This window comes from Cynocephalus volans, chromosome 6, assembly GCF_027409185.1.
Source record: "Cynocephalus volans isolate mCynVol1 chromosome 6, mCynVol1.pri, whole genome shotgun sequence".
Classification (NCBI taxonomy): domain Eukaryota; kingdom Metazoa; phylum Chordata; class Mammalia; order Dermoptera; family Cynocephalidae; genus Cynocephalus; species Cynocephalus volans.
The window spans coordinates 98,818,118-98,840,731 of record NC_084465.1 but is presented as its reverse complement, the minus strand read 5'-3'; the positions used below and the strand labels follow the sequence as shown (position 1 = coordinate 98,840,731).

Genomic DNA, 22,614 nt, shown 5'->3' with positions numbered 1-22,614 from the left:
ACAAGTGCTTTTGATCCTGTTGACTGTTTTTCCCTTTAAGTTTGAAGTCTTCTATAGGAAATTCCTTATTCCTAAATTAAGGATTATTTTAAATAACCAGGTTTTTTTGCCATTATAGATGGGCCCCTGCCCCTGCCAGTGAATCGCATGCAGGTTTCTCAAGGTATTTAACTGTTTGTTGTGAATCATTTTTTAGTTTTAATATTCAACAGCCACAACATTTGTTGTGTTTTTTCCTCTTCCCCTGTGTATTTGTAGCCTTTTCTTACTTTCTACTTCTTTCCATTCCAAGCACCTGCAGGGGGTGATGTGTGGGTACCGTGGCTGCTACTGGCCGTGGGGTGTAAGCCCGGCTGTCTAGGTGTCAGCCTCAGGGGGCTGTGTACACAGAGATCCAGCACCAGGCTGAGGTAGTTGCAGCTGTTCAAACAGCCTTTGAAGGTTCTCTCAAGTAGAGGTTCTGTGGTTTTTGCTTGGTTGAAGCAATCGTTTTTGTTTGGGAGTTCAAGAACAGGGGACATTTGAAAGCCTTGCAACTCTTGACACCTTGAGACCTGAGCAGTAGAACGTTTTTCCAGACTCTGAAAGAAGGTGGTGACATTATCCAGAAGATTCTAAAGAAAGAGGCCTTGCTGCGGTGTACAGAGCAGTGTGGGAGGGGAGAAGAGGTCATTGAAAAAGCTGCAATAGTCTCACTGCATGCTGAAAAAGACATGGTAGATAAACTGCTATTATGGAGAAAACTTTTCAGAGACTTGTTTTGATGAACTAGATGTGAGAAGTGAAAGAAATCAAGAAGTTGAAATCAAGAAGAAAAATTGAGGCCAAATGCTGTGTTGGGGATGACGTGGACTTGGTCTAGTAGGAAGGTGGTGCAGGCTTTGAGTATGATGAGACAGCCAGTTAACCACGAAGTACTGGCAGAGATGGTTTTTAGGTGAGTACTTATTGACCTCTCTACCAGCACACCTAGGTCTGTGTAAACATGGACTTCATTAGGTGATGTTTCTTAGTACCTCTTTTTCTCTTACTTAGTTGAGAAAATTCTCAAGGAGAGAGGAACCTTTTATGTTATAGGCCCCTCGAAAAGTCCTGCTGGCCTGCGTTGGCTCTTGGTTATTTGAGGTTGGCATTTCTTGATAGTCATTCGAGGCAGTGCTGAGGGGGGCAGATGTTCTCTCTGAGACCCTCTCATGGCTGCAGCAGTGTTAAGGCAGTACTCCAGAAGTTCTTTTGAGGATTCTGTTGGATCCCAGTGTTGGTCCTAAGACTAACTTGAACCGGCATTTATTTAGAGCTCAGAGTTGACAGAATATTGTTGGAAATCAGAAAGAGCTAGACACTGTGGTCTGCAGACACTAAGCAGTTAGTGAAGTCTCTTTCAGTGGGTGGTGTCTCTGCGAACTATAGGTGGCTGAGGCTGAGAACTCCTGACCCTTGGGCACTTACAGACACTTAAAGTGCTTGCAAAATTACAAGTGTTTGAGTCTTAGCAATTTATTGTTAGATTCTAACAATAAATGTGAACCCACCCAAGGAGCTGGGATGATGGGAGCAGAGGCAGCTGCTCCAGAGGCCTCAAGCAGGGCACCCTCAGAGATCTCTTCCATAGATTGGTGGTGGGGTGGGGTGGGGCCTGGCAGGTCAGGCCTTGTCCCTTCGTGGCATCCTCACCTCCTTGTTGTTTTGGCACTTTGTGCAGTGAGCTACCTGCCAGTCAGCTCTGCCGCGGCTTCACTTGCTCACCCATTGTGTTTCACCCGACCTTCTGCCCTCATGTCCTCGTCCTGCCCTAGCACCAGCCCCCCACCCCCTCACCAGCACCACGCTGATGCCATCTTCCCTGGACATGGAAACATCTGTCATTTCCTCATCTTCTCTGATTAATTGGTGATTTCCTTTTAGTTGTCTATGTCACGTATGTGTTCCATCTTATTTTACTGAGAGTTTATTTGGCAAGTTGTAATTCTGTTTTCCTCCAGGCACTTTTCCTAATGAACCATTGCGGGTCCATTTACAGGGATGAATTCATTTAACCCAATGTCCTTGGGTAATGTCCAGTTGCCACAAGCACCCATGGGACCACGCACGGCCTCCCCCATGAACCACTCTGTCCAGATGAACAGCATGGGCTCAGTGCCGGGGGTAAGTACTTCTCCTCTCCTCCCTATGCTGCAGAAAGCCCTTGCTCCCTAGGCAGTGAAATTCTCTGTCATCTGAGAATCCTGTGGTACATGATCCCTTGAATTTGGGTTATGCTTTATTTCCTTCAAGTCTTTTGGTTTTTTTTGTGGCTGCTAGCCAGTACAGGGATCTGAACACTTGACCTTTAACCAGCTGAGCTAACCAGCCAGCCCCTTCGTGTCTTTTAAATCTTCATTACTACAGTGTGAATTACTTGACCCTTATTTATTTTTATTGAGATAACAAATTCATAGGTATGTGTGACTTTGTAGAAGATAGGAGTTTGAGGATGGAGTAGGCAGCTACAGATGTGTGGCTGAGAGAGTATCATCACATCTGTGGACTCAAGAACCTGATCTCCTGAGGCTGCTTTTAAACACTTTAAGAAAAGTAATGTTTTGAACTTTACAGTATGCTAGCGATTTCTGTTCACAGGATAACTTGAAGTTGGCCTAAGAAGGCGTGTAAAATGCCCAGGAGCCAGGAACTCTTAGCGAGTGGTGGTCTCTTCCCGTGAGGAAGGGAGGCATTTGGCCATGTGCTTCCTGTCCTCTGGGGTTGTGAGGCCTCTGGTCTTCTGGCTGAATTTTTCACCTTGAAGGTTATGGCCCTTCAATTCTGAACTGCAGCTCCATGGTGCTTGTTGTCTTGTAGATGGCCATTTCTCCTTCCCGGATGCCTCAGCCTCCCAGCATGATGGGCGCACACGCCAACAACATGATGGCCCAGGCACCCACTCAGAGCCAGTTTATGCCGCAGAACCAGTTCCCGTCATCCAGTGGGGCGCTGAGTGTGAACAGCGTGGGCATGGGGCAGCCGGCAGCCCAGACCGGCGTATCGCAGGTATCCTTTGCCACCTTTCACAACATGAGCCTCTCTCAGTTCCTGGAGATCAGAACTGTAGGGTACACATTTTATTTTTTGTGTGTCAGCATCTCTCTATTTTCCCTCACTTTGTCCTGTAATCTTTAACATGGAAAAGTGGCATGGATTGTGAGTCTTCAGTTTGTGTGCTTTTGTGTCTTAATCTTTGGGTATTTAGTTGTTTTCTTGTTTGTTTATGTATTTTAAATTCTAAGTTTGACATGTGATTCCAAGAGACATTGGGATTTAAAGAAGGGAGTGAGCAAGGTCTTGTGAGTTCACTCCTGCTGGTTTGGTTTGTAGCCTGTCTCTCTCAACTGCCCCAGGGAAGTCAGGCTCACTGAGTCATTTGAGTAGTTCTCTTCTTGTTAGATGTGTTTTTAATTATTCAATCTAAAGCTGAAGAAAACTATTTTCCATTTATTTTACTGCTTTTTTTCTCCTCTGTTAATTGTAGTGCATTAGATTGCTACTGTGTTCAAAATGGAAATGCATTTAAAACAGGCCAAATCTTCCCAAAAAGATAAAATTTGTTTTAATTTTTTAACATGAAGTAATGCTCAGTAAATTGTTAAATGCTAGATTTACTCAGTAAATAATTATTAATTCTTAATTTTCCACAGCATCTTACTGCTCTAAATAGGTCTACAAGCTTTTTTTTTAAAGGGCTAGATAGTAAATATTTTCAGCTTTGTGGGGCATGTAGTTTTGGTTTTATTATTCAACTCTGCTGTTGTAGGCATAAGTAGCCGTAGATAACTACATAAATGGATCGGTGTGGGTGTGTTCCAACAGGGCTCTATTACAGGAACAAGCAGCCAGCTGCATTGGCCCAGGGGCCATAGTGTGCCAACCCCTGCTCCGCAACAGTGATTTGGAATCGCAAATAATTCCGAAGTAGCTCCCCAGTTGAGAACCACTGCATTGAAACATTTCAGTGTTTCAATAGCTCGTTTTTCAAAAAAAGAGAAATACCTTTTTCTTTGGTCAGAGCTATGGGTGGATGTTATGGAGCATGAAGCTGATAAGCTTTGTGAATGTGTATGTGTGTGTTTAAGCTACAAGTTTTGACAGTTATTTTAGTTATCTAAATCAAAGTATGAGAGACATTTGTGTTGTTAACTTTATTGGAAAGTGCACATTGTTTAATTGTATAGCTCAATGTATTTTTACAAATGGAATATTCCCATGAAAACAGCAGACTACTTCAAGAAACCACAATTAGATTTTCATACATTTAATTCTTCAAATCATTGTCTCATTTTCAAGTGGGGGAAATAATTGTAACATACTTTGTCTGTTTCTGTTAGGGACAGGTCCCTGGTGCTGCTCTTCCTAACCCTCTGAACATGCTTGGGCCCCAGGCCAGCCAGCTGCCTTGCCCACCGGTGACACAGTCACCATTGCACCCGACACCACCTCCCGCTTCCACAGCTGCTGGCATGCCATCTCTCCAGCACCCAACACCACCTGGGATGACTCCTCCCCAGCCAGCAGCTCCCACTCAGCCATCGACTCCTGTGTCGTCTTCCGGGCAGACCCCTACACCGACTCCTGGCTCAGTGCCCAGTGCTACCCAAACCCAGAGTACCCCTACAGTCCAGGCAGCAGCCCAGGCCCAGGTGACCCCGCAACCTCAAACCCCAGTCCAGCCCCCATCTGTGGCCACTCCTCAGTCATCGCAGCAGCAACCGACGCCCGTGCACGCCCAGCCTCCTGGCACGCCGGTGAGCCTCTCAGCCTGTCATCTTCAGGCCAAGACTCATAGAAAATAACTTCCCTGTAAAAATTTTCTGTCATGAAGTTGCTGCAGCATCTTGGTGCAACCCCATAAAGTGTCTGTACCCTAATGGAACCATAATGAGATGTTTTGTTTCTGGCATTGGCTCCAAAGGCTGTTTTTGACAGGATGTGACTTAGGATTATGTCCTCTAATTGCAGAAGTTTTCAGAGATGTAAAGAAATCATGTGGGTCGTGTAGAATTTTTTCACTGTCTATATGTGGGACCAATGTGTTCCCCGTGATCTGTCCTAGATTGATGTCTTCTGAGTTTTAATCGTTTTTCTGCTACTGTTTTGTGAATTTGGTAAACATGTCACATTCCTATTGTATGTCCTTTAACCTGGCCCATCAGCCTTGTTTTCGGACTAGAGAAGCCTTTTCTTTTTTGTGACAAAATGGCAGATCTAGGTTAGTACCTCTTGTGACTGGAACTGCCCATTCATCCATGGAGGTGGAGGTAGTGGTGGTGGTGAGATCACAGCCACATCTGTGGCCCAGACCTGCTGCAGGTCCCAGGAGGGTGCTCTTCTGGGCTGGCTGTCTTCACTAACCCATGCCTGGGACTGTACCTGCGTCCACCCCCACCACATCTCTCCCAAGTTTTCACTGAAATCTTCGTATCTGTTTTCTTATCAGCCTAACTTAGACCCCACACCTTCCTGAATACACTAACTTCATTCTTAAGTACTGAGGGTATTTGTTTATTAAATGTCAGAATTAATCCCAGCAACAACACCGAATTGACATTATTTATATTTCTCCATAGGGAGATGTGCTTATTTGTCTTTATATTTTTGTCTCTAATTAAAATCTGTCTGTAATTTTATGTAATCTTTTGTGTGTTTACTTAAAAACTTTGAACATTTAGAATTCTTTCAGTGGTTCCTTCTCTTAATGTCTGTTTACTCTGTCACCACCACTATTCTTGCAGGTAACACAGGCTGGTTGTACATTCTCTTTCCATATGGGCACTTGATTCCCCTCCCTTCATATAAACTTAGATGTTTATAATTCAGCCTTTTACCATAAACATTAATAATCATACTGATGGGAATTAATTTTATAACAGGAAGTTCTATGACTTCGAGAAAATAATTCTATATCATTATTTAGAAAGCTCTGTTCCTTCTTTATTGGTGAGAAGTGGGTTATGTTTCTGACTGATGGTGACTTCCTCTAGAACTCATTTCTATTTTAACTTCTGTTCTTCAGTTCTATCAACTAGGGGTGCTTGTTAGGTTAGTATTGAGAAATGTTATTGAGACACTGTAAAGTAGATGAGAAACAGCATCAAAGATCATTTGTATTGTCCTTTTCACAGAGGTATATGATTGTGATTTCTTCACAGCTTTCCCAGGCAGCAGCCAGCATTGACAACAGGGTCCCCACCCCTTCCTCAGTGGCCAGCGCCGAAACCAATTCCCAGCAGCCAGGACCTGATGTACCTGTGCTGGAAATGAAGGCAGAGGTCCAGACTGAAGATACCGAGCCTGATCCTGGAGAATCCAAGGGGGAGCCTCGGTCTGAGGTGGGTTCCACTCTGTAGAAGTAAATTGATGGCTGCATATAGGAGCTTCAACCAAGTCTCAGGGGAGGTGTCAGGGGGTCTGCCATGGACATCCCTAGATTTTGTTTTAATATTCTGTTTGAATGGGAGTTCAAGTTGTGATATGTAGGAAATAGATTAAAAACAGCCTGGTTATTCCTTTTTAAATATGAGGCGTGAGTTTCTTGTGTTTTGCCAGAAATGAAGAGCACTGGCTCATATTATAAATGTTTGAATCATCCAAAATCTTTTCATTAACATTCTTCATTCATTTCTAGTTCTGCAGGGGTAGACTGCAGAAAGGGTGGTAGATTCATATACTAACTAACCTATGGCAAAAGCTGAACACTGGCAGACTGTGACCTGAATCCAGCCTGTAAATGTGTTTTATTTGACCCATGTAATATTTTAAAAAATAGGAAATTACAAATGTAACTCCAGATTTTTGGCTTTTCTTGAAACATGAGCCACTCTGGCAGCATTGTGCTTGTTCCCCTGTGTGGCAGCTGTCTGGTTGCGAGCAGCGCCTGTGGCCTGTGAGTGCAGCACGGGCCCTCCTATGAGCCACAGTCTCCACTATACCATACCTCTGCTTCGGAGCAAGGGTTTTCGATCCCTGCCACTGTTTTCAAAGAGATTCTTATTCTAACCTAGAAATATCTATACGTAAAAGTACTGAGCATGTGCCGTTTCTTCTAAAGCACTTTTATGTTAAAGAATGTTTGAATTAGGACTCTAATCGCACTGGTGCTGTATTGAAGTGACTCAACGGATACTAAATGCTTCATTCCTTCTTCTCGGAGAGGAAAAAAATGATAAATGCAGCTCTGATCAGGGGAATGTTTTAATGAGCCCTTACAGATATGTAAGCACCTTCAGTAAGGCTGAGTTAGAATAAAGGTCTTTGGTAGTCATATGTCATGTCATCTTTTCTCAAGATGATGGAGGAGGATTTACAAGGATCTTCCCAAGTTAAAGAAGAGACAGACACAGCAGAGCAGAAGTCAGAAGCAATGGACATGGATGAAAAGAAACCTGAAGTGAAAGTAGAGGCTAAAGAGGAGGAGGACAGCAGCACCAGCGGCGCACCCTCTCAGTCAGCATCTCCTTCCCAGCCTCGCAAAAAAAGTAGGTGGTTTTCTCTTTAACTCACTCAACTGTGCTGCTTTTCCGTCATATTGGGATTCCACACCAAGGATTAAAAGCTAAAGTAGGAAGATAATTCCACCTCCTCTTTTATCTTTCTTGCCTGCTCTTCCCCAGTGAGCTGGGCTCCTGCCCTGAGAACTGCAGGGTTGGTGGCACAAGAAGCAAGCTATGGCTCTGAGTGGCAGCCAGGGTGCAGAGCTGCCTTCTGAGACGCCGCCGGCTGCGGGCCGGAGTTGAAAATGGGCTGGATCCCTTAGCAGGCTAAGGAGTCTGGGCTTTACTCAGCAAGGTACAAAGAACCAATGAAGGATTTGAGTAGGGAATGACAAAAAAGCCTTGATTTGGGGAAAACGATCACTGTGGCAGCAGACGTGTGCACTGCAGGTGGTGGGTTTCTGCTGATGCTATTAGGCGGCCACATAAACCAAAGTTGGGGCAGTAGAGTGAGGGGTAGGGCAGCACCTAGTGACCTGTGTGGCAGGACAGAGAAGAGGAAGGAGTTAAGAAGCTTTGAGTTCCGAGATATGGGGGCGAGGCAGTTAAACAGTGGAAGTGGGTAGGATCCACTTATAGTGTGTCCAAAGTAAAAAAAAACAGGGTGTCCAGTGACCATTAGGAATGAGACAGGGCTCAGACAAGAAGTTCAGGGCTGCAGGTGACACATTTGGGAAAGGTTGCAGAGGAATGTTAGAGGCTGAGAGCATGTAGCTTTGCAATTGGAAGGGACCCTGGAGATCATGGAGTAAGTGGGTCTTGGACCTCTTTACACTCTTAACAATTGAGGACCCCAGAGAGGTGGTGTTTGTGTAGATTATCTATCACTGTTTATTCTATTAGAAATTAAAACTGAGAATTTCTAAAAATATTTAATTTTCTAAGATAATAAATCTGTTATAGTATCCATAAAAACTACATTTTTATGAGAAAGAACTATTCCAAAATAAAAATAGTGAGAATAGTGCCTTTGTTTTCTAACTTTGCAACTCTTTGAGGAGAGTTTAGAGAACACAGCTGGGTTCTCCTGTCTGCCTCTGAGCTCACTCTGCGGTAATACATTGTTTGGTTGAAGCACATGAAGGAAATCCAGTGTGTCTCAGATGAGTAGTTGGTAAAGGGAGTAGTATTTTAATAGCCCCGTCAGGTAATTGGGGATTCAACAAATGGAAGTTTCTTAAAGGTTAGTTGCAGGTGGAATCTGAATCCCTAGTACTGGATTTTTCATACTCTGTGGCATTAGAATCCATTGGTCTGTCTTATACTTTGAATGGATCTTTTGTCCTTGTGTGATTTTTTTTTTTTTTTGGTGGCACCATCCTTTGTCATCTGAGAAATATTGGTTCACCAAGTCATGCACATTTTCCAAATGTTGACATGCTTCAGTATACATTATCCAAAAACAGTCATATTTGTTAATATCACTGTCAGTGTTTTCAAACAAGTCTCATAAATTTTGAGAAGCTGCCAAGCTCATGTGGCAGATACAAAGTTTTCCAAAACTCTTCATTTTTAATGAAAGCCCAAGTTTTATCATTGCCAACAAATATTGTCAGGTGCCCTTGAAGTAACTGGTCCACTTGGTTCATTTTTGAGGTGTCTGCCACACACCCAGAACTCGGTAACCATAAGTTGTCTGTCAGTCATTCTCGCAAGATTTGCATGTCCCATGAAGAAAAGCTGCTGCTCAGCCCTCAGTTCCGACACAGGTGCCATCCCTCAAGACGGAAGTGCTGGATGCGAACTTCCATAGCGTCACGCAGAACAGAGACATGCCAGAGGTAGAGATTTAATTAATGTTTTGTGCTACCTCCTGAGGGCACCTCTTCAGCGAAGCTGGCATCTCTTCCCTGTGACTACACAGCGACAGCAAAGAATGTTTGTGGTGACCACCAAGTAGGGTTTGGTGCTGCTGCCTTTCTGTTCTGTGGTTTTGCTTTTTTGTTTCACTGAGATGTTGGTGATTTTACTCACTGTCACTTTTGCCCTATCTGTGCAAATGTCAACACAGAGCAAAAGGCAAATGACGACTTAGTGTTATTTAATGGAAAACATTTTAGTATTAGTGAAATAATTTTGATTTCACAAATGCCTAAAAGGGCCCAGACAGTACCACAGCTTCCTGTGGTGATGGGAATGTTCGGTATCTGTGCTCTCCGAGATGGGAGCCACCAGCCACATGCGTCTCTTGAGCACTTGTGATAGGGGTAACTGAAAAACTACCTTTTTTATTTTATGTAGTATTGATTCATTTAAACGTCAGGAGTCTCATATGGCTGGTGACTACCATATTGGACAGTATGGGATCTCCACAGGGTCCACAAGCCATAAGTTGAGAACTGTTAAGGTGGTGCACCTTACTTATTGTGGTAAGGTTTTGAGGTTAGAGAAGTGGAACAGCTTGCTGCATGGCATGCCACTGTCATCAGTTGCAGAGAACTTGATTCCAAAACAGCTTCTAACTGTACTTCAGTTCATTTGGAGTCTTATGATATAAACGTGATAGTTAAAGACAGGAATTTGAAAATGCTTTCCTCTGCACAGGTTTTAAACAACTGTTCAGTGAATAATCAAAGTGAAACCAATTTAAGGCCATATCATTTTCAATTACCACTGGGGAGATGACAAGGTCTAGAGCAGGGATCAGCAGACTTTTTCTTAAAGGGCCAGATGGTCCGTGTTTTAGGCTTGGTGCAGCGTAAGGTCTCTGTTGGTCACATCTCTGCTGTTGTATAGTGCAAAAGAGTGAGCGTTGCTATGTGTCAATAAAGCTTTATTTTTGGAGGCTAAAATTTGGATTTCATGTAATTTTCATGTGTCATAAATTTTTTTTTTTTTCCCCTCAATCATTAAGAAACATAAAAGTCATTCTTAGCCGTTGGGCCGTACAGAAGCAGGCAGCTGGCCTGATTTGGTCTATTGGTCATAATTTGCCAACCCCTTGTCTAGAGGAATGAAAGGCTATTGATTAAATAATTGTTTTCTTATAAAGACTTATTCAAAGAATACCAAATGCTACTTCATCTCTGTATAAAAGAGAATAGTAGAAAAGGAGTTTAGCCTAAAGGATGTGCGGGAGTGTCCGATGCAGCTGAAGGGCACCTCTGCTCATTAGCCAGCCCTTTGCACTTGCGTGTGCTGGGGAACGTGTGCTTGGGGTGCTGCATTTGGATTTTCACCTGCTCACCCCCACCTTAAGCAGCATTCCCAGGTTTAAAGCAGCCCGGTGTCCCGGAAAGGCAGCAGTGTCTGCTGGTGGTTGGTTGAAGACCTGGTTGGTCCCTGGCTCTGATGGGAATAAACTCTGGGGCAAGTTCTCAGCACTACTGTTTTCATCTCTAAAGTGAGGATGTTAAGTTGGATTTTTTCTTTTAACCTTCACTTTAACCTATTGGAAATAAAGTGATGCTTTCTAGAATTTGACAAGGCAGATGCCCCTGACAAAAATGAAGACAGGTCTGTACATCTGATGCATGCCACTTCCCAACTAGAACTTTAAATGTTTGCAATATTTTAAACTGATTTTTAAATTACAGTTTACCATGTATCTGTTATAGAAAATCTTTTCAAGATACAAGAAACACAAAGAATAAAATTTGCATCACTTGTAACCTAAGTCATCAGAACTCCTTTGACTATTTGCCTCCATCATTTTTCTATGCAAAAGCATATGTGTGAGCCAACTGGGGTCATGACACACTTACTGCACTGAACAGTTTATCAGACACGTGTTCCCATGTCATTCGAACTCACTTTATATGAATGTACCATCTTGAATGTATTGGGCAGCCAGTGTTTATTTGTTATTGGTGACAGCAGAGAGTGTAGGAAATGGGATGGCTAAGGGGTTGGAAAAATTGGAATTAGTAAATGTGGGAGGGAACAGTACAGAACTATTTAGAAAAATACTTATTTTAGTAGTTCTGTTACCATATATGTTTGTTTATGAGATTATAATAAAATACCATATGTCTCAGGTGGCCTGAGTTTAATTCAGCTAAGGACAGAAAAGTTTCATCAGGGGATCTTCTAAGGTCCCTTCCAGTGAAGTGGCTTTATTTATTACACAGTTTGATCAGTGAATCAGATTTGGGAATTAGCTTAATTTTATATTCCAGCAAATTATTAACGTTGGGAACTTTTTCATTGAAAAAGCAAACTTCTCAGTGTTGGATTTTGCCTCACGACCTGAATGAAATTTTTTAAAACTGTAGTGTTACCATGTGTTCAGAAGCCCTGAATTGTAGCTTTAGTCCATGGACTCCTATGGTGATGAATGAGAGCCCATAAATTGCCTTGAAAGCAACAACGTGGCTGGGAGGTAGAAGCAGCCCAGGCTCCTGTCGTAAATGTGATGTAGGAGGGCTCTGAGCACCTTTTACATGATGTCTTTTCCTGATGTTTTCTAACTGCAGTCTTTAAGCCAGAGGAGCTACGCCAGGCTCTCATGCCAACCCTAGAAGCACTGTATCGACAAGATCCAGAGTCCTTACCTTTCCGGCAGCCTGTAGATCCTCAGCTCCTAGGAATTCCAGTAAGTTAATATAGTAAAAATATGTTATAACTTTGAGTATCTTCTGTTTTATTTCTTTTTTTGTTTTTTTTAAAAAGATGACCGGTAAGGGAATCTTAACACTTGACTTGGTGTTGTCAGCACCATGCTCTCCCAAGTGAGCCATGGGCCGGCCCTCTTTGTTTTATTTCTTAATACTGAGTAAAATAATCCCCCTTGCTTTAAAGATTTTTCTCCTAATATAAAAAAACTGTTGTGTGTCAACATTTACAAATGGAAATGTTGATACCATTTGGTTTCACCTGTCCACGAAGCCCCAGGTCCATGGAAGCAGGTGCACTGAAGTGAGGTGAACGTGTGCTGGGGTATACCACCCACAGTCCCTAAGGCCCAACTTTATACTGGGGGCTTTGTGTAAGGCTTTGTCTAAAGAATCAGTTAAAGAATTGGTGAACCTCAGTTATAAAATGCATAGGCCTCTCATTATGATAGGCCTGGGGTAGTCTTGGAAAGACCATGGGGACCCAACAGATTCTATTTAGTAGTGGTTACTAGTTTTGTGTTTGTGTTTGTGTTTGTCTTGGAATTTCGTTTTGCTTCCTAGGAGCAAGAGTGAATGTCTAGAAATGCACATTGTCTGATGAATTTGTTTACCATTTTAATTAAGTGGGTTAAAATCCTTATTTTAAAAAATTTTTATTAAAATCTTTTATTAAACAATTATTTTCTTTAACTTTGTCTTTGAAGCAATTTGATCATACCTGAAAATATTAATGACAGTTTTAGCTAGTAAAATCAGTGGAACATGAGAAGTTGTTTTCTTTTCAATTCCAGTTCCCATTTCTTATATTTGGAATGGAAGTTGTTCTGGTACTTTCAATTTCATTGTATTTTAAAATAAAGCTACCGATAAGGCTGGCATTTGGAATTTGTGGGATCCACTAAACTGAGACCATTTGTTTTTAAGGATTATTTTGACATTGTGAAGAATCCCATGGACCTTTCTACCATCAAGCGGAAGCTGGATACAGGGCAGTACCAAGAGCCCTGGCAGTACGTGGACGATGTCTGGCTTATGTTCAACAATGCCTGGCTGTACAACCGGAAGACGTCCCGGGTCTATAAGTTTTGCAGTAAACTCGCAGAGGTCTTTGAGCAAGAAATTGACCCTGTCATGCAGTCCCTTGGATATTGCTGTGGACGCAAGGTATGTGTTTAAGTTTTTCTGGAAAATGAATTTTCCTGGTTAATCCAGCCGGTCTCACTGATGTAAGAGATTCACATTCTGACCACACCTGTGTACTGGGAAGTACACGGGTGCTGTCTGGTCTCTTATAACACAGTTGATTGCCTGAAGCAATGTAATGGATGATCAAAGCTAGAGGTGCTTTCTACAGGAGGCCTTGGGTTCAGCATTTCTGCTGCCCCTGTGCCCATTTCACTTGTGTGTAATAATTGTCTCTTAGAGCCAGAGATACACTAATTCTGTCACAATTTATCCAAAAATGTCTTTAAATAACTATTAAAATTGTTAGAAAACTATCTAATATACAAATAAATAGTTTACTAGGTGAATCTAACTCTCCTTAGTTGATTAGAACATTACAGGACGGTAAATGGAATGTATTTTTAGTATTTTCTCCTTTTTTTTGCAGTATGAGTTTTCCCCACAGACTTTGTGCTGTTATGGGAAGCAGCTGTGTACAATTCCTCGGGATGCTGCCTACTACAGCTATCAGAATAGGTAAGCATCGAGTGGTTTCCTGCGTTACAGGGCAGAAGGAAGGTCTTTAGAGCAAGGTATGCTCATCTGAGTGTAGCCTGGGTATTTTATTTCTTTCCTTAAGTTCCAATAAAAAGTGCCACATCTTTACTGTTTTTTAATCACTCAGGCCTGTGGTCTGTTAATTTTAAAGCATATTTTTATAGTGTACAAATTTAACCTCAAAACCACTTGACACATAACTCAGATTAGGTACTTTCATTCTTAAGCCATGGTCTTTTAAAAATGTAACCCTATAGGCCAGAGTCTGAAGTTGAGAGTAACTAATAAAGGTTGACATGCCTTTCTCAAGATGTTCATAGATTAGAAAAATTGTATTTTACTGCTATGCTTGCAAATATTTGTCTAGGTAATCTGGCCTGGTTGGTCTGATAGAAAGACTTGCATGAGTGCTACTTCCTTAGAATAAAAAAAAAGGCTGTGGTTTTTATTTTTAAATTTTACATGAGCATAATACAAAATGAGATGTGATGTTTGTATTGAGTTCAAGTATAACCCACCTATTATAAGATGGCTATTTCAGGGTTTTGTGAGCAGTGGATTGTGAAAAGGCTAGAGAATAGATTTCCTGCATTAAACAGAGGGCGAGTGGGAATAATACTTTCTGTTGTTGATCCCCACACAAATAACAACTTCTATACTTCTGAGGTTATTTTGAAAATTGAGCTTATTCTGTTGCTTTAAGTGGCCACATGTTCCATAGCATGAGGGTGTCATGCCTCGAGATACAAGTTGTGAATCTCGGTCAAATTCAGTAGTGTTGCCTCTTTTATGAAATGGCTGTTGGATTCTTTATGTGACCAAGATAGAGCTCCACACCTCATCTTTAGGTTCAAGTATTGAATGTCAGTGTTAGAGTTTGGTGTTTTACTTTGCTCTTGTTTGGTCTTAGTAATACAAACATGCTAATGGTTCAAAGAAGATAGGTTCAAAGGGCATTTTGTTATTTGTTCAAAGGCTCATGCATAGGCCTGAAAATTTTGAAATTTTGAGATGATTTTTCCTCCGGTTATTTTTTAAATTCTTTTAATTTTTATTTTATTTTTTTATTTTTTATTTTTTTTAAAAAGGGATTCGAACCCGTGGCCTTGGTGTTATCAGCACCGCACTCTCCCGAGTGAGCCACAGGCCAGCCCAAATTCTTTTAATTTTTAAAAAATCTAACCATGTTCAAAATAATTAATAATTCTCATCAAATCCTGTTTTTGTTTTGTTTTGAAAAACAAACAAAAGAAAAACTATTGTACAAAAATGTTTCAAGAAAAGTTTTCTAAGCCTTGCCTGGCACACTTATTCTAATGCTGTTCAGTGTAGCCAAAAAGCTGGCTCATGGGGGAAAGACGGCCCAGAAGCGTATCTCTACTGGAAGTGCGGCTGTGCAACTGTCCTGCTGGAAATAGTGTGACATTTGGAGTTTAATTTCTGTCTGAACTTCCCCTTTTATCAATAGAAGCATTTTAAGACGAAGTTTAGAATGAAACCATAGCCTCTTCATAATGGCATTGCTGCCATAGTGACTAGGTGGTGTTCTGGGAGTTCTGGTCCCTTCATTGAAAGGTTTAGCCCTGTGATTTTCAGCACATCCCATGGTGTGTTAAGCTTAACCTTGTCCGTGATACAGGTACTGTCACATCTTCCCCTGTTGTCAAGTCTCCAATAACATAATGAATAGTAATAGGAATGCACTTTGAAAACTGTTATGTGCCACGCAAAATAAAGTTATTGTGATATTTTAAGAGATCAGGTTATTATTAACTATACCCTGAAAAATGCCAGCACTGCTATTGTGTTGCCCAACACAGTTCAGTCTGGATAGAAGAAGAGATTGTTTGCCACTGTCTCTTAAAGTGTTTGGGGTCTCTTCATTGTTGGTTTAACTGTTTGTGGGTCTTTTGGGACCCCACCTTTGCTGATTTGCACAGATTTTGTTCATATAAGTTGAGAACAAAGTTAAATAGAATTGATAGGATCAGGGTACACTGCTGTCATCTCAGAGGAGTGCAAACACAGGACCATTTTGAAATTTATGAAATGTCCAATTTTATTTCTATATAGAACTTCATTTTTATTAAGTAAAAGTAATACATTTTTCTTAAAAGTGGAAATGCAAATAAAGGAGTTCTGTTTCATTAATGATAGGTTTAACGTGCAGGCAGACCTCTCCTCAGCCGATTTCACAAGATGTGCTCTCTTGAATACTGTGTTTAAGTAGATTAACATGTTGTAGTTTTGTGAAAGCAGTGGCCTAATTCTACATGAACATTTTAACTGACTATTTATGAACACTGTGGTGTTCTTATGAATAATTACTTTGGCACTTGTAGTCCTAAACTGTTTGGGCACTTAGTACAACAGAAAAATCCTACAGACCGTTAAAACAAGTGAAACTCTAATGTGTAAAGTAGTACATGGCAACATTTTCACTTGATTCTATACTTTGAAAATTTGAAAGTAACTCATGTTGGGAATACTGTTCTATAGATTTTCCAGTTAGTATCTATAGATAATATAGGTATTATTTTCTATAGATATCCGAGTTATTTGTGTATTTTGATACGGTACTTAAAACAATCTGCATTTGAAAACTTACTCCATATGTTAAATTACCTCTACAGTTAAGCTGTGCAGTTACACTGTGCTACCTTTAGCAAACCAGATATGCATTATCATCAGATTATGTGAAGTATTTCTCCTCTACAATTCCATATTCATCAAGCTGCTTCCTTCACACAAAGCATAATGTCATCTAGGCTCTTAGGGTTAAAATGTGAATTTCTGAGTCTTTGTGTATTTCCAGAGAGAATAATGTTTGGACTAGGTAGTAAGATAGAGGTGGCCTGGCATTAACATCTGCCACCCATTGATCACCAGAGCTGCCTCAGCCGATTTGACTAGATGAGTGGCTGCTCCCCTTTCTGCGCTCTGTCTTCATCTCTCAGAAGGGCGATAAAGTGAGGCCATGCCCCCGCTCCCCTTGTTAAACATGAGCCGGCTAGGTTCTCTGGTTTCTCTGGCAGTGCTTTGGGACAGACACAAGAGTCTGTTAACACAGTGTCCCTCCCAGTTTTTGAGCCTGAGATTCTGGGGGGTGGGAGTTGGTTATACTCAGAGAGCTTAGGTTTCCCGGACCACTTTAGGGGTTGCTGTTCAACCATCAGTGCCTTACTCTGTGTAAAATGTTGGGTTTATTTTGTGGATGGTGCTGGGCTTGATGTCCTGCTTGAATGAAAGCAAAGAATTTGTGCAGGATTTTAAAACCATTTAGACTCGTGTATGATTATTGTGGTAATTTCATTTAAAAACATGTTCCACAGTCCTCGTCTGATTGGCCCGCGGTGTTGCACGTTTGATTGTGTAATGAATGGAGCACTCAATTCTGAGTTCTAGTATGAAAGGGAAATATTTGGTGTCAAGGGGATACCTTTTTGCATTTGTCTTGGTTGCCACTGAATTGGTGTATAGTTTCTGTATCCTTAATTCTTTCCTGCCTGTGATGACCATGCCCTCCTGCACATGGAAATTGTTTTCCGTATATGATTTTAAGCTACATAAGGATAGCAAATGGCCAGAATATTGCTATACTTTGTTCAGAAAAAAAAATTTAGCGTTAATCTGTTCCTAGTCAGAGTTTTTAATCTTGGAAAAATTCAAAAATAGAATTGGTCCTAAATAAACTAGTACCAGCAAGAAAGTTTCATTAATCCAGTTGTTACGCACAGTGAATCTGTCCTGTTCCTCATCAACCAAATGTGAAAAATCAGATTATCTTGAGATGTTGTGCATGCTCTAAAGTTTATGCTTTAAATTTGCTGTATGTGTTTTGTTAGTAAAATATAGCAAAATGGTTAACGTATTAATTAAGATTAGAATTGGGACTTGTGGGGAACTTGCCCTAGGGGTAATGAAGGCAAACTGGGCAGGCGGTAGCCATGTCGCCACCGCCTGGAGCCGTGTGAGTGAGCAAGCGAGTGAAACTGCAGCTGCCGCCTCTCACTCTGCACTTGGGGGCGCCGTATGGCGCTCTGAGTCTCGTCACAGTGTCTTTGATACTAATCCTTCTTGGCATCTTATAGACATAGTTTCAAGCACTAAAACTGCATTTTATTGTGCTGCCGTTGCTACCTTATACTCATTCTTTTTGCTTGTATAATTCACCTCCATTCAGCTTGTTTATTTTTATAGTATTCTTGTGTACTCATCATGTTTATGCAGCATTGGCCTGCATTTTTGTTGATTTCTCATTCATTGTCCTTTCCAAACATTTAATAGTTTTTATTTTAATTGTTCTTATTTGATAGCTTGAGCCTGGGCTCTGTATTATCTTACAAGAAATTGGGGTGATGGGTAATTTCTCAAATGCAGATTGTGCTTTAAAGATTAACTCTCTAAATTTGCTAAACTTGGATTGTCACCAAGTCAGAACAGTCATTCGCTAAGTATCTCAGATTGATGAATGATTGGTCCCAGTACCAAAAATTTCAAATCAAAGCTTAGAATTGAATTTTAAAAGTCTTTAAGATTGTTCATGGATTTATATATATTGTATTGTTCATACAATATATTACAATTTTTTTCTCTGTATATTCTTATTGATAAATGGCTGGAAAGTCTTTGATCCGACTGCATTTCTGTTAAATGTTTGTCTAGAATATGGATTTGGTTTCATTTGTATTATAACACAATTAACTGAGTGATTATCATGAGAAAAATAACAATAAAAAATTAAAACCAGTTCTGGGTGCTCAACATTTTCATACATTCAAAGATCTGGCTTAATATCAGAAATAAAATATCTGAATTGCTGTCAAGCATAAATTTTCCATTTTGAAAAATAAAGCTATTTCAGTTTAAATTGCTTTAAGACCCTTTTTCAGATTGTTTTGTTCAAAGTAAATTTTCATCTCAAATCCTGGAGTTATATTTGATTTTCTCTAAGTAATAACAAAATTCAGATTCCTAAATTTAGGCTCCATGCAATTCTAGTATTAACAACTCCTTGAAAACATTTGCATCTTGGAGCTGGACTGAGCCCTGTCGTTGTTAGTGATGATGGCCTGTGATGTGTGCAATGAGACCGAATGCTAATCAATGCTTTGCCTTGGCTTTCTGCTCTGTGTTGTCTTGGTGTTTGCGTCTTACCTCTGTGTCTGTGCTATCTGTTCCCTTCCCTGTTCTCTAATCCTGCCCTTCCCCACCTGCCCCTCTTCCTTTCATTGTCCTCACTGACCCATCAATCAACCAACAACGCCCCCCCTTCGTCGTGGTGCTCTGCCCTGCTCTGGTTGGTGGCTTCGTTGCTTGGGTGGCTGTGTGTTATGATGGACCAGTTCACCCAAGTATGGCCTTCTTGCTGACAGGTATCATTTCTGTGAGAAGTGTTTCACAGAGATCCAGGGCGAGAATGTGACCCTGGGTGACGACCCTTCACAACCCCAGACGTAAGTACCATCCTGTTGGTTTTTTGGGGGGTGACCCTTGTTTCTTGCCTCTTGTCCGTGATTAAAAGTGAAGCACCACTGCCATTTTGACTTCTGTGCAGTTTTGGTTTTTTTTCTTTTTCTTCATATTAACTGTGCCCACACTTAACTTGCATGTATGTGTGTATACAAATACATTTATACTTACACATACAAGGGTTTCAGCTGAACCCAGTGCCACCTCCACATGTTTCCCTGCATTCAAGGCAGTGACGCTGTAGCCTCCACTGTTGTTCAATGGTCTCTCTTGACCTTGTTCTGTCTCTTCTTTTAAAGAATTTTTTTTTCCTAGTGGTTGTCAACCTCCATTTGGGGAAATTGTAAACTTTTTAATTACACCTAAGAAATCAGGTAGCCCTATCCACAGAACTGGCAGTAGCAAAACGTGAGTTTTGTATATATACCCCATCTTTTACATTTAATCTGCCACTTAGACCTTCATTCTTTAAGTTGCTGAGCTAATGCAGATTAATGAGATTTCAGTGTTCTCCAGCCCGATTTTTTGGCCTGTCATGTAAATGTGTCTCCTTCCTGTGCTTACTAGCTCCAGCATGGGCAGATATGAGTTTTATTCCTACACTGAGTTTCTTCCCTAATGCTTATCTTCTGATGGAGTCACCTTTGAGTGATAGAATGGCCAGAAAAAGCAAATCCACGAATTTGATGATCAACTCATGTATATGCTTGAAATATCTTTAAAAAACCTGCCAGCCACTACATCTACCCAGGTCTGCCAGTGTTTTATTGGTTCTCTGTTTTCTCCAGACTGGGTTCCCCAGTCTTCCCTGGAAGTCTAGCCACAGTGTAACTGCCACCCCACAGACAGGAAGGTTCCACCACAGAGCGGGTTCGAGCAATGTAGGCATTTACAACTCAGGTTTACTTTATTCCAACGCAGAACAAACCTGCTAGACACACACAAAGTGACTGAAATTCTATATATACTTGGTTTATTTTCATTTCATCTTAATTCTTTGGCCCAATTATATGATTAATAATTTGATTGTATAATTCTGTGAATCGAAGGTAATTCACATATACACTGATTGTAACAAAAGGGCAGTAGAAACTCAAATGCTCAGCCCTTACAGAGTAAGGAAAATATCCCCAAGTGGATGCTGACCTTGTTGCATTGAGGAACTATTATAATTAAAAGAATTGTTTACACAAATATCAGTCAAATTCAGTAGCCATTCACCATGTGGAATTTTATTAAACATTAACAGATTTGAATCTCAACACAATTTTGCTATCATATTTTATCTAGTCTTAATTAATCTTGTAGTAAATGCTGATAGTGGTTGGGAGGAGATATTCCAAGAAAGAAAATATATGGAAAAATAAATGGCAGTGCTTTCTGGGGAATTAAATTTTATATTCATTCCATCATTACATCTACTGGAGATATCTACTCACCATCATTTTTATTTGAAGAATTAGTTACAAAATAATATTCCAGAGACCCTGTAGTATACTCAACAGATAAATTTTAGTTAATTAACAATTTTTCTTTTTTTTTTAAGGACAATTTCAAAGGATCAATTTGAAAAAAAGAAAAACGATACCTTAGACCCTGAGCCGTGAGTATATAGCTTTATTTTTGACTTTGACTTTGACTTTGACTTTTGGTTTCAGATCAGGAAAGTTACTCCCTATGATTGGGTTGTGGGAGAAAACTTTTGAAATATATTCTGTAGTATGGAAGTTCTTGTGTGAAGCTATCTTTCAGGTATAGATGGAATCTTTTAAATTCATACAAAATATATATGTCCCTGTAACATGTTCTCCAACACTGAATTTTAACAGTGGTAAGATTAGATGGATGTTTAGGTTCTATTAGAACTTCCCTAATAATGTGTCCATAGGTGTCTTTAAAAAGCCATTTAGTGTGAATTTTCAGAGACCAAAGGCAGGAATATTTGGGAGTAGTGCTAGTATCACTTAAAGGGACATTTCAGAAAGAAAACCACTTAGAAACCATTCTCTAAAAATAAATAGTGTGAAATTTGGTGTATGTTCTTGGTACTGTCTTTGGTATAGTATATTTCCAAAAGCCATTGTCAAATACTTTATTTTTCTGCAATGATAAATAAGAATATTACATTTGCCAAGTTTGCTTTGTAGTAGCCCCTAAAGAGACTACAGAGTTCCTTCAGTGTGCTTGCCTCCTCCTAGGTGCCCAAAATAGAGTCCTGAGGGGCACCCTATGTGTGGCAATATCCACTGTTTTCTATCCAGATGGTGGGTGCCCATCTGGGGCTGCTTGGAAGGTGCAGGCTCCAGCAGCATTGGGTCTTTGGGAAATGTGGACTGTGACATGTCCAAAGCCAAGAAACAGGACCTGCCCTCCCTTGGCCTCGACCCTCCCAGCTACAGAGGAGGCCAACTCCTAGTGGAAGACACAGACTTTCCACCAGGCTACATTTGGAAACCTAGGTTTACTTTTGGCAGGTTACTTAGTCTCTACTACTGCCTGGTACCAAGTGTGGGGATTTCATTAAATACCAGAGCTGTAGCCTTAATGAAGTGCTGGTGCACATGAAGACTGCCCCCACAACACCCAGACCTACCTTTAGTGACTGGTGGATGGGTCGGCTTTAGCTCAAGCGGTTACTTCCTCAAGCCAGACTTCAATCTGTCTAGTGACCGGTGGATTGTTTGTCCTGATTTTCCTCCTCCCTTTTCTCATTACGTCCTCCTCTGCATAGTTTTTTAGTTTCATTGCAATTTACATTCGCTTTTCAACTTCAAAATACGCTGCATTCGAATATGAGGTGCCAGAGGGGGACACGTGGATGAATAAAGGGTGTGCCTCCTTTCAAGACAGGAGGACACTAGTGCAGACAGCAGGGGTGGTAAGGGTGGTCCCGGGGGTGCAGGTCCTCAGCCCAGGCAGAGCAGCGTCACCACCATTGGCTCAGCTTCCTGGAAAAGGTGGTGCTTGTCTAGAATCAGGTATTGCAGGGGGCAGAGCAGTCTAGATCCAAAGGAATGAAAGCACACAGGGTATTAAAACCATAAGTCACCTAGAGTGACTGGTAGGTGGGATGTGAGTGAAGTCCCACGGGATGCAGAGGCTGAGAGTATACTCTGTGCAGGGCCAGTTCCACTGTTTTTTGACATTTAGATTTATCCTGTATGTGCTGCAGAGATTTTAAAGAACGGCTTTGGTTTCTGGTGTAAACAGATCACCTGGATCTGAGAGGTGAGCTGACCAGAAGAAGAAAAGACTTTGAACTCTAGTAGAGAAACTAGTTAGGAGACTTACAGCCACAACCCAGGCAAGAAATTGAAACCTGAGCTAAAGCCAGAGCTTTTGGA

At 41.0% G+C, this 22,614-nt stretch overlaps 1 protein-coding gene across 4 annotated transcripts in view; it reads left to right on the top strand.

The window, feature by feature from the left end:
* CREBBP (CREB binding protein) overlaps positions 1-22,614 on the top strand; it is a 124,541-nt gene that overhangs the window by 84,490 nt on the left and 17,437 nt on the right. For 2 of the 4 annotated variants that reach the window (XM_063101307.1, XM_063101305.1), the window contains 11 exons: positions 119-163; positions 2,021-2,145; positions 2,839-3,027; positions 4,359-4,775; positions 6,180-6,359; positions 7,316-7,505; positions 11,936-12,054; positions 13,001-13,240; positions 13,689-13,777; positions 19,174-19,254; positions 20,817-20,873. In XM_063101307.1, coding sequence (XP_062957377.1) covers positions 119-163; positions 2,021-2,145; positions 2,839-3,027; positions 4,359-4,775; positions 6,180-6,359; positions 7,316-7,505; positions 11,936-12,054; positions 13,001-13,240; positions 13,689-13,777; positions 19,174-19,254; positions 20,817-20,873 — 1,732 coding nt within the window. The remainder of the gene's footprint in view (positions 1-118; positions 164-2,020; positions 2,146-2,838; positions 3,028-4,358; positions 4,776-6,179; positions 6,360-7,315; positions 7,506-11,935; positions 12,055-13,000; positions 13,241-13,688; positions 13,778-19,173; positions 19,255-20,816; positions 20,874-22,614) is intronic. The other 2 variants (XM_063101306.1, XM_063101308.1) reach the window with 2 other exon arrangements.